We start from the raw sequence: 11,183 nt of genomic DNA on the forward strand, positions 1-11,183 counted from the left end.
GTGGCATAAAAAAAGACTTGCGTAGCATATAACGGTTACAGTAACTTGGGACGATGTCAAATAAGAGTTGTGCGGACCACAAACCCCCCCGACTGGGTTAGAGGTGTGGCTGAATCCGTAATTCCGTATTCAGAAAGGCGCGGAAAACAAATAACGCATTCTACGGAGCCACCAAAGGGACATGGTTAGCCGCTTGCTAACGGTAGCCTGTTACATTACAGTACATAACATTTCACTTACCACAAAAACAGAGTAAGGAGAGATGACTTGATAGGATGATGGTGAATGATTTGAGCACCACTGACAAACACCTAATCTTGTAAAATGTGTGGTAAGTACTGCCGAGTGCTGCTCCGTACGTGTGATCGCGAATCTCGAAAGTGAAAGTAAAAAACAGGCGTGCGTTCATAAGCGATTTCAGTGCCCCGCATATTAATAATGGCTCCCTGATGCCCGCAGTTTATATACAGTATAATTACCCAACGATATAATTGCGACTAGATTTTTCCTCCCATCTCGTATCTATTCCCTTTAGGGGTTCCATTTTTTTATAATTGAAATGTCCTAGCCTTATGAGCAGTTGATTTATGCTAATTGACAGACTGTTATGTTAATAAGTGCCGTCATTCGGTTATGTTTATTATATTAATGTTTCAGCACGTTACAATCATTATATGGCTTGAGTTAAGGTAGCCTATCTTCTGAATTAAACAGTTTATCATACAGAATTGAAAGCTTGGATCCCGTCTCTCTCCCTCTATCTGTGTTTATGGGTGTTTGTGCGTGCATGCGGGGGAAGGGTGCGATTTTCGAATAATAATCTAATAATACCCAGCGATTTTTCGAATATTATTTTTGCTTGGAATGCCCATCCCTAGTACTGACAGACTTTCACGAGTGCTTTGTGTTTGATGTCCTGAAGCTTGATCGCAGCTGCTGTTAAATGCACTTGCATCTCCGAATACTTTTATACGAAATTGATGTAAACCCAGTCGGTTATGTTTTCAGAACAGGACAAAACATCTGATATATCGAAATAGAAGTGTGCATTAGTGTGAATCGGTGTGAATGTAGCCTGTTAAAGCTGCCAATGTCTGTGATCTCATCAGTAATAATCAAACAGCAATAATGCTGAGGAAAAAAGAAAAACTCATAACAATGACTGTCTAATAAGTAATTATTTTAAAAAGTAGCCTGCTTATATAATTTAAAAAAAGAAAAACCATGATTACTAAAAAAAACTACTAAAATCATTACCGAAAACTATGATTGTCTGTAAACTTTCGGATAGCCTACTTAAAATAACTTATTTTTCAAATAAGTAATTATTTGAAAAAGTGGCCTGCTTATATAATTTAATTTAAAAAAAATAAAGTAAAATTTGCACAAAATAAATTTGATATAAAATTTATATGAAAATGTAGCCATGTGCAGTAATATTGAAAATTGAGAATGTGACTCATCGTAATTGAGTTGAATCGAATCGTTGACATGATGATCGAAATTGAATTGAATCGTGAAACCAGTGAAGATTCACACCCCTAATAATATGGCAGTACTGACTTACAGAGATTCCAACTATAAACAAAAAGCATAGAAACTGCAATTTTGGTTAAAATGTAAAATTGTAAAGATGTATTTGCACAGCAGAATAATTAATTAGGAAAAAATTTAGATCAAGAATCGTTTTGGAATCGGATCGTGACTCCCAGAATCGGATCGTGAAGTGCCTAAAGATTCCCACCCCTAATGTTTAGGCATTGACCATGTTGATAGAAATGTGTGATTCCTAGTCCGAGGATGTGAACGGCTCCAAGTAGGATGTCATGTGCTGTCATCTCGAAATTATGGTAATTACGACATGGCATCAACAACATGTCTCCATCTCGTATGGTTTTACACTTTTGCTATTATTACTTGTTTCTATGCTTAGAAAATGTTACCAAAAATGCACCCACAAAAAAAAAAAACGTGTAAAGTAATAATTAAAGGACTAAAATCTAAATCATCATTCAATCCTGGATATTTCATAGCATTTAACTCTTTGATTTAAGTTTTCGTTCTGCATTCCCTTTGTCAATTGTAGTACTTACAATGCCGTGTAGATACTGATTACATGGAATCTGGATTACTTAATCGGATTCCAGAAATTAAGTACTTTTAATTCGATTATATTGCATTTTTAAAAATGCTCGTAATCAGATTAGTTACTTTTTAGAGATTACATATTCACAAAATGGCAGTAAATTATTCATAATTTGATTCACCTTCTTTCTATCTACCTTATTTTCCTTTCTAAAAAATTCTACTCCATTTATTTTAAAGTGAGTTAATTAGGTTGAGTTGACATGTTTATGATTTAAACTCACAGACCCACTGCAATTCAATCACGAACCCAAGTTCAGGAAACGGCCAAAAGATCTTTGTTCTACCAATTTACTCTCTATTTGATGGTAAATGCTACACTTGTGGTCCTTTAGTGCATTGGTTGAACCGAAATGACCTAATTTTCTTGAATGCATTATAGCTGTAATATCTTTTAGTATCTTGAAGACCCTTTTCGGCTTATTCACAATCCGATAAAATTCATCATTAAAAATTAAATAATAATACTTAAACCACAACTGAATATTTTTATACCCATTTAATCAGCCAGGTTTGTGAAAATAATCAGTCATTAAGATTAAAATAATGAAAAAAATGATAATCAAAAAAACTATGGTTTGGTTGTTTTAGGTTGTTATATTTGGCAGAATCTCAAAAAAAAACTGTCCGTTTATTGAACGTTTCACCCTGTTGTTTGGCAGGGATTGTGCTTGTTGCTCTGCAGGTGCTGCCAGTACTGGATCAGCTCATTGGGGTGAAGCCCATGAGAGGTGATCAGGTTGCTGTACCTACAGCTAGAGTAGGGCACTCGCCAGTGGTTGAACAGATGTTCATTTGGCGGTGGCTCTGGCTCTATCTTCAGTTTAGCTAGACACATACCCACGTAAACGTCTTCTAAATGCAGTCTGGGTATGGTCAGAGATGCCACATATATCCTTCGAGCCACATCACCTGAGAAGACGTATCCAGTCCCAGAACAAAAGGTGGGGTATCGCCTACCACGGTACACTTCTGGGGGCATATACCATTTACTCTCGTTGTTTCGGTTTGGGGAGAAGTCTATCATGTGAAGTCCTGTGAAATACTTCTGTGTCCATTGCCCTTTGGGCTTTAGGATTTTCTCTATGAGGAATTCGGTGTTGACAAACATATCGCTATCTGTCTTCATGACATATTTGGCCTCGGGACAATACTTTGTGATCCAGTACATCCCCATCAGCGTTTTTAGGGTAAGGTTGTTGTAAGTATCCCTGTAATCTTGCTGGATGATGTCATGATACCTGTCACTTTCTTCCTCTATTGTGTGCTGTAGTTTGCTGCCATTTCTTTGGGTGTCTTGATTTACACCTATGAAAAAAAGCCGGACGAAACCCAAACCCCCAGCCACACTTTCATTGGCCCATGTTTTCCTGATGGCATCCCTGGCGTCTGTTTTCTTGGGCTCAACTGCAATCAAAAGCACTAAGAAAGGAGCTCGCAGCAGACATGAGTATGGTTCGTTATGGATGTACTCATAAGGCTCATCTTTAAGTATCCTTGCCACTCTCATCTCTTCGTTCAAACTGATGTTCAAAAGCGAGGAGTTTTCCAACCCCTGCTGTAAACTTTCATCCGAAGCTGAGATGATATTTTCATTTGACGTTAGTAGTTTAGAGGACTCTTCATGCTCCTTCAACTTTAATAGATTAGTCATGGTGGAGTTGAAGGAGGTTTTAATGGTTTGGAGCTCTTGAGTAGCAAGCGTCGTCTTGGTGATTTGACTATGCCACTGACCCTGAAAAACGAGGCCTCCCACAAACACGAGCACAATGAGGAAAAGTGTGAGACTGCAGTATCTGTGCCTCCGCTTCCATCGCATGATCTCTTTGGGTTCTTTGGATTTGTCAAGCCTCTCGGAGTAAACTCTCAGTCCAGATATGTGGAAACCTGCAAATAAAAAAGGGAATAAATTGTTACTTGTTACTGAAGAGAATTTGCAGTATTTTAATTTCTGTATACAGTGGATTTAAATGTGGCATTTTTATACATGGAGCTCTGTGCTACATTCTTCTTGGTAGTAGAAAGTATGGCTAGGTTGAATGAAGGTAAATACTGCAGGGCTCGCAAAATTTAAATATCCCTGGTAGCCCTTCAGGCAGACACACTTCAGATTTTGGTAGCCCGAGATGAATTTAAGTGTATATATAATATATATACAGTATATATAAAATACATATACAGTGGTTATAGAAAAGAAGCCCCCCCCCCCCTTAAAATAATCAAATTTTGTTGCAAAGTAATTATAATCAGTTACATATAAGAGTTTAAACGCAACAAAAATAGAAAGGCCCTTTAAAACCCCTTAACGCAGATCGGCGGTGGCCTCAGATTATTGTTTTACTTCCACAGCACGTTAAAACATCACACTTTTATTTGAAATGGACAAACTGTGTATCATTAGAAAGATATGGCTCTAGGTAGATAAAGGCGAGAGAAAGGCTCTAGCTTTGATATTTGACCACTGTTTTAATAAAACTCTGTTGCAGTGACAGTAATTTATTAATTTGTCAGAAGTGCAAAATAAAAAATCTGTATATGTGATATTTGGAATAGAATATTAACAGGCATTCATATTCGGTCACGTCTGCCGTGGTTTATTTGTGTTCACAAAGCTTCACTGAACAGCGTCAATAAGGGCTTATAGTCCAAAGATGCGCATACCTGGAGAAATATTGATATATTTGCACGTATGCTTCATATTTCTTCAGACAGAATCATCATTTCTATTTATTTTCCACTGATTTAGGTTATTTCATTACCAGTTCCCAGCTGTCTGTGTGTTTTCTCTTGTGCGACCACTGTTCAGGCTCAGAAGGAGACTCATTGGCCCTTCAAATGTCAATCGTAATGCGTGATCATATCCCACCCTGTCTCATTCTCCTGTGACGCGCTTCCTCTGCTCTTCCGTTCTATTCCGTCCACAACAAATCCAGATATACACTTTTACACATGAAACATGAAAGTAATGAACTCACGATTACGATAGTATAGGATTTGTATGTGATTTTCATGAGAGTTGGGGTATTTTCATAATAAAGAATGTGTAGAGGTGAAATGCTAATGCAAGTTCAGCAGTTAGATGCTTATAAAAGGCTATAAATAGCATATTAAAACATTAAACAACCAAAATGGTTGCAAAAGCAAACGGAGGTTATTACAAACACTCGATGGTGGTTTAAAGTGAATTTTGAATAAAAATGTACTATTAATCTCATAAGTTGTCTTATGTAGCTTGATGCGAATGTTAGCTCTAATGCACCTGCAGAACAGGTGCAATCCTACTTCATGATGCGTTTTGACAAAATAATTCACATGGTTGCAAGAATTTTTTTTTTTTTTTTTTTAAAGAAAGACTTTTGATAATTGGTGGCTGAATGTATTTTAGGTTCAAAGCGATGTGTATTGGTAAGCCATGTAATGCCAGAATAAAGGCCAATAATGGCTGAATAAAAACAAAGGAATAATGAAAAAAGAATGAGGATTATGTCTCATACCTGACAGAAATGTGAAAGGTTTGTCGAATGAGAATAGAAACATGAGTGGGGCAGTTTGCTGCACCAGACATCAGGCAACAGCATGCAGGGGAGCTTACAGGGGGCAATAAATTATTTTATTAGCCTTTTATTAGCCTTCTCTAAAAACACACATGACATGGTCTTAGAAATTTTTCATAAAATTCACAGTTTTAGAGATATTGTCCTCAAATTTGAAATGAAGCATGAGCACACTTGTGGCTACAGCTTCATTGTGTTTCTAAAACCATTTACCACATTCACATAATTTTTTTAATACATTTAAATGTATATATTCTTAATATTTGTTTTTATTAGGGCTGGGCAAGTTAACGCATTAGTGTTACAATTATTTTATCGCGCATTAACACAGTTTTTTTATTATTATTATTATTTTGAAAGTCCGTTGCTTACTGGCTCTGAATACACATACAGACAAACCATGGGTCACAGGAGGGGTGGGATGTTGATCAGTACTGGTTTGGGATGGGTGTCATCGTGCGTCTCAACCAATTGAGCATCTGGGGTAGGCCTAACACCGTATCAACACCGGACGCGAGCGGCGTAGCGCGATGCGAAAAAATACTATATAGAACCCATTATAATCAGTGATGCTGTCTACACTGCATGCGGCACGACACGACAAATTCCCGACAGTAAACTGCTGCTGCCTCATTCTATCTATGACGTACTGACTCAAAATTCAAATGATGTGCAACAGTCGCTTTGTCGCATCCAGTGTAGATTATGGCTGTAGCTATCGATTATTTTAGTGATCGAGTATTCTACAGATTATTCCATCGATTAATCGAGTAATCAGATAAGACGTCATTTTTCGTTATTAAAGAGCAATACTAAATATGCAAGAGATAATAAGATAGATCTCTTAAAATAAACAACTAATTTGTTTTCTTTTTTACTTTAAAAAAGGTAAACAGTACAAACTAAAACTAAGGCATGAATCAAAACAATAGTAATAAAAATAATAATAATACCTAAACATTGCATTTGTCATGCAACTTAACTTTCAAGTTTCAGCCTAACTAAAGCTCAATACACAAGACCATACACAATTTTTAAACACATTTTTCTGCAACATGAAAACAGTTATTTGGAGAATAAACCCTCTTAAATGTCCCTTTACGTACTTGTGTGTGTGTGTAAAACTTGTTTTTGATATCCTTCATATTCTGTGTGCTGGTCAGTTCATAAAACATTAAATACGGATATTTAAAATTATTTTAAAAATGAAAAGATACTTTAAATGTGAAATTAAAACCACCAGCAGGTGGCAGCAAGTCACTGTTAAGAAGTGAGTCATTGCGATTGAACCGAATCATTTAAACGGTTGATTCATTCAGGAACGAAACCCCGTCATGTTGAACAGAGACTCAAAGCAGCGTTGTGGCTGTGTTTGGAATTTTTTTTGTTTGCAAAATAAAGCAAAAACAGGCAATATAGTGTCTAAAACGTAAATCTCATAATATTACCTTGTTTAGTGAACTGTTGAATAAAATCACATTTGTAATCATGCTGATTTTTAGAGGTGAAAACTGGCACTCTTCGTGTGATACTGACTAACTTACTTTCTGTGGTATTTTTATGCACAATGGTGTTTAGTCTTTCACAAAACATAGCTAACGTAGGGACATTATAACTAACCACCATATTGATTTAAGATCTTAAATATGTCCACTGCTGTTTTTTTACAGTCTGTGGTCCAGCGTTTATCGGGTTGTGCGTCAGTAATTATGGTCCGTGGGGAAACACGGTGTTCCGTGTGTAGTTACAGTAAATGGACTAAACGAAGCCTCGAGGCAAATAATTTGCCTCTGATTTTTTTGTATTCGATTTACTCGAGGTATTCGAGGAATCGTTTCAGCCCTAGTGTAGACCGACTTTAGTTGTTGTGGCGCTGCGCGACAACTGCCGCATCCAGTGTAGACACTGCAACCCCTTATTTACACTGCACGCGTCTTTTTGTTTGAGTTTTTGTTCTGTCCTCCATGCGGTGCCAACTCACACCAGGAGCATTTCAGAAGCCAAGCAACAGGATTTGCGAGACCATATGATTTGCCTTTCCAACATTGTTTGTCTTGATTATTTGTGTTCTAAGTTGGCTAAATGTTTGTTTTGTCCGTTTTAATTCTGTTTATATTTATTTATTGCTATCTCCAATACTTTGTTGTGCTGTAGACTACAAAGTTAATACACTTAAAAGTCCAGTTATGAATGACAAGGACAAAAGATTTGTAGCTGTGTATAGTCGTCTAAAATACAGTCTCCGTTATCTTGTATCTATATTTCACATACCATTTCTAGCCTCCTTGCAAGGATATAGGCTAGTGATGTGAAATACGATCGGGAGTCTGCGCAGGGTGTTTATCTGAAAATATTTGAGAATTTTGAGTTTAGTGAGAAAAAAATTGTTTATTACGTTTGAAATATGGATATTTATCTTACAAAAACGCATGGATTCACTACAGGAGGCTTTTATTCACTCCCCGGAGCCGTGTGAGGGACGTTTTATTATGGATGCGCGCACTTTATTTCACGTCTTTGAACCGTTGACAACCGAACACCGCTTACCCCCATTGTAAGGCTTGGAGGGGCCAGAACAATTTTTAATATAACTCCGATTGGATTCGTCTGAAAGAAGAAAGTCACATACACCTAGGATGCTTTGAGGGTGAGTAAAACACAGGCTAATTTTCATTATTGGGTGAACTAACCCTTTAACTGCTACAATGTAAAGGGAATACTGCTGTAAAAAAGCACCTTATTTGTTTAAAGTGTTTGCAAACCAAATGTTATTGCACTTTTGTTCATACAGCAGTACTTTTAAAATAAAAGTGTGCAATGCACTACATTTTGAATTCATGATTGAATTTTGCGCATAAAGCGATTAATCGCGATTAAAACATTTTAATCGTTGCCCAACACTAGTTTTTATGTTTGAGCTTATATATCTCCATATTCATAACAGTCGGAGTAATTCTGAGTCTTGACCAGTTAACTTTTAAGTGTCAGCTTTGTAAACATATGTTGATTATGTATCTAGTCAGAAAGACACATGAGCAGCAACCTTTTTATTTTGGGTATATCATTTATGTCCCCATGCCAAAATGGGGGGTGTTTGAGAAAATTCTGTCCTTTACTCACCTTCATAATAGTCCAAACTTGTATGACTTTCTTTAATGGTACATGAAAGATATTTTGAGAAATGTCTCGGATGTTTTTCTGAAATGTGTTTCTGTCCTTAAAGTCAAAGTCCCCCTTTAATACCAGCTGAAAACACGGCCAAAGTTGACTGATGGATCATTTGTTCTCCCTTTTCTCTTACTTCTAGATCTAGTGTACACTACAGCCTTTGTGTTGTAAATTAGCTAGTGACAACAATTAGCTAGTACTTACAAGCTTTGACTTGTAAGTACACCTTCAGAGACTGAATGCTTTTCCGTGTTTAGCCAGAAATCAATGTGAATTCTTCTTGTTCACATCCAAATCATCCAAAAAAAAAAAAAAAAGCCCACGCAGATGGACATTAGTTTGGCTAGCTGCTCCAGGATTGCTGTGAAGAATGAATCACGTCAGCACATCAGATAGAAATATGCAGATGTCTCGTTTGACATACCTTTCGCTTGGACTGAATGAGACCGTTGTGGTTCGTCAGTCCTGTTGCAAATAGATGCTGTGTGCTTTCTCATTGTACCTTTTTATAGCTCCTGCCATTCTAGGCTGTTGTTCCTCCTATGGTTTGCCACTCCTTTGCTTCTCATCTCTTTGATTTGCAGCTCGTCTTCCTGTAGATTTCACAGATGATGTTCTCTCCCAGTTTGGCCATGGCTTTAGGCATTTCCCCATTCACAATTTCAGTTGCTGAGATCGTTAACAGCCTCTCTCTTATCAAACGCTGACTGAGACATGATGTGATGCAGAGCTAGGCAAAGCAGTCCACTCCTATTCCTCGTAGACTTTTCTTCTTGCACGTACAGCGATGATTCTGTGCGGCTTCCTTTTGTGCTCTGCTTTTCTGATCATTGGGAAATAAAGGAGCTGGGGGAAGGGAGTTGAAAATGTGTGAACACACGGCTCTGTCGGCATCCTCAAGCACACACCCCTTCATCCATGTGACCTGCTTGAGCTCCCTCCCTCCCGTCCTTCTGACAGTCAAAGACAAGCTTCCACACGCTGACTATTATGCTGCTGACACACTTCCTGCAAGACTTGTGATCATTAATTATCCCAGGTAATAATAAACCGGTTTATATTGCAACACTTTTTTTCTTTTTTGGAAGCCATTGGTGTAGAAATTCATTGTCCTTTACATTCACACAATATTTGGCTTCTTAATTTCAAACATCTCTTGTCATGTAACGTTACATTTACCACAGAAAAAAAACATATTCGGTGACCATGAACTCATTAGTCAGCTAGAAAAATTGATTCTAGAGGAGCATTTTGCTAAATGTGAACCATATTATTATTATTTTTTTTACTATTCTTCAATATTTAATTTTGTTTGAATAAATCCGTCAAGTTTTTGTGACAACCACCATTTAAATGTTTATATTTCAAAAAACAAATTGGAGAAGAAATATAATTGTAATTTAATCATCGTTGTTGCTTAATACTTTGCAGTAACGTCCAAATGGTTGACCTTGGTGTTTCTGCATTCGATAATTATATCAATGTCATGAACTAACAATGAACAACCATTTTTTTACAGTCTTTATTAGATTAGGTTAATTCATGTGTAATTAACAGCTAGGTGTGTATTAGACTTGTGCCGGTATTCGGTAATGCGATATATCACGGTGTAGTGTGTATCATGGGTGAGGCACATAATGGCCAGGGTGGCACTGGTACATCCAGTTCTCTTCATACCTACTGCCAATAGAATCGAATCAAAAAGAAAATAATAATAATTTACTAGAATGTACATTTCCTGAAGAAAATGTGAGTGGTGCTTGCAGTGGCAAAACTCGGCACTAGGCCGTCAGAAGAGCCTTCAACATGATTGCTAGAGCCATCTCCCATGTCTGTGTGATGTTTTGGAGCTGAGATATGACTTTTTGTTGTTATACGATTGCTAAGGTGTAGCTGCACAGATGTCATGGTGATACTTACAGACTGCTCTCAGTTAGTTAGTTAGGGGTGTTAGTTTGTTTGAGTTTCCCTCTTTACTTCGCTTTCAAATGGCTTGTAAAAGTGCAGTGTGCATTTTACTTTCACTTTCAAACTAGCGGCAATTGAATTGCTGCAATTCGGTGTCAAGCAATTGTTTGTTTGAGTTTTCCCTCTTTTCCTTGGATTTCTTGGCTTTCAAATAGCTTGAAAAAGCGCCGTGCACGTTTTACTTTCACTTTCAAATTAGGGGCAATTAGTCGTTGATTCAATTCAAGCAACAACAACGTCAAACAACGAAAATCAGCAGACACTGTGGAGCCAAATAAATAAGAAACATAGAACATTTATTAGCAAAACAAATAAGAAAGCTTGGAGGCACGGCATATACACCTTGAT

At 37.2% G+C, this 11,183-nt stretch overlaps 2 protein-coding genes across 3 annotated transcripts in view; one reads left to right on the forward strand and one right to left on the reverse strand.

Moving 5' to 3' along the window:
• The window catches only part of LOC107711678 (parafibromin-like), a 52,592-nt gene that overhangs the window by 13,111 nt on the left and 28,298 nt on the right, over window positions 1-11,183 (forward strand). The gene's annotated exons all lie outside the window — the stretch shown is intronic.
• Window positions 2,630-9,855, reverse strand: LOC107711709 (beta-1,3-galactosyltransferase 2). 2 transcript variants are annotated; one of them, XM_016516737.1, is made up of 2 exons: window positions 9,292-9,855; window positions 2,630-4,032 (listed from the first exon to the last, which is right to left on the reverse strand). In XM_016516737.1, the coding sequence occupies exons 1-2, from the start codon at window positions 9,362-9,364 to the stop codon at window positions 2,789-2,791; spliced, it is 1,317 nt and encodes a 438-aa protein (XP_016372223.1). In that variant the 5' UTR covers window positions 9,365-9,855; the 3' UTR covers window positions 2,630-2,788. The 2 variants fall into 2 exon arrangements, with proteins under 2 accessions (XP_016372223.1, XP_016372224.1); XM_016516738.1 differs by lacking the exon at window positions 9,292-9,855 and adding an exon at window positions 8,820-8,846.

This window comes from Sinocyclocheilus rhinocerous, unplaced genomic scaffold, assembly GCF_001515625.1.
Source record: "Sinocyclocheilus rhinocerous isolate Xijiao unplaced genomic scaffold, SAMN03320098_v1.1 scaffold807, whole genome shotgun sequence".
Lineage (NCBI taxonomy): Eukaryota > Metazoa > Chordata > Actinopteri > Cypriniformes > Cyprinidae > Sinocyclocheilus > Sinocyclocheilus rhinocerous.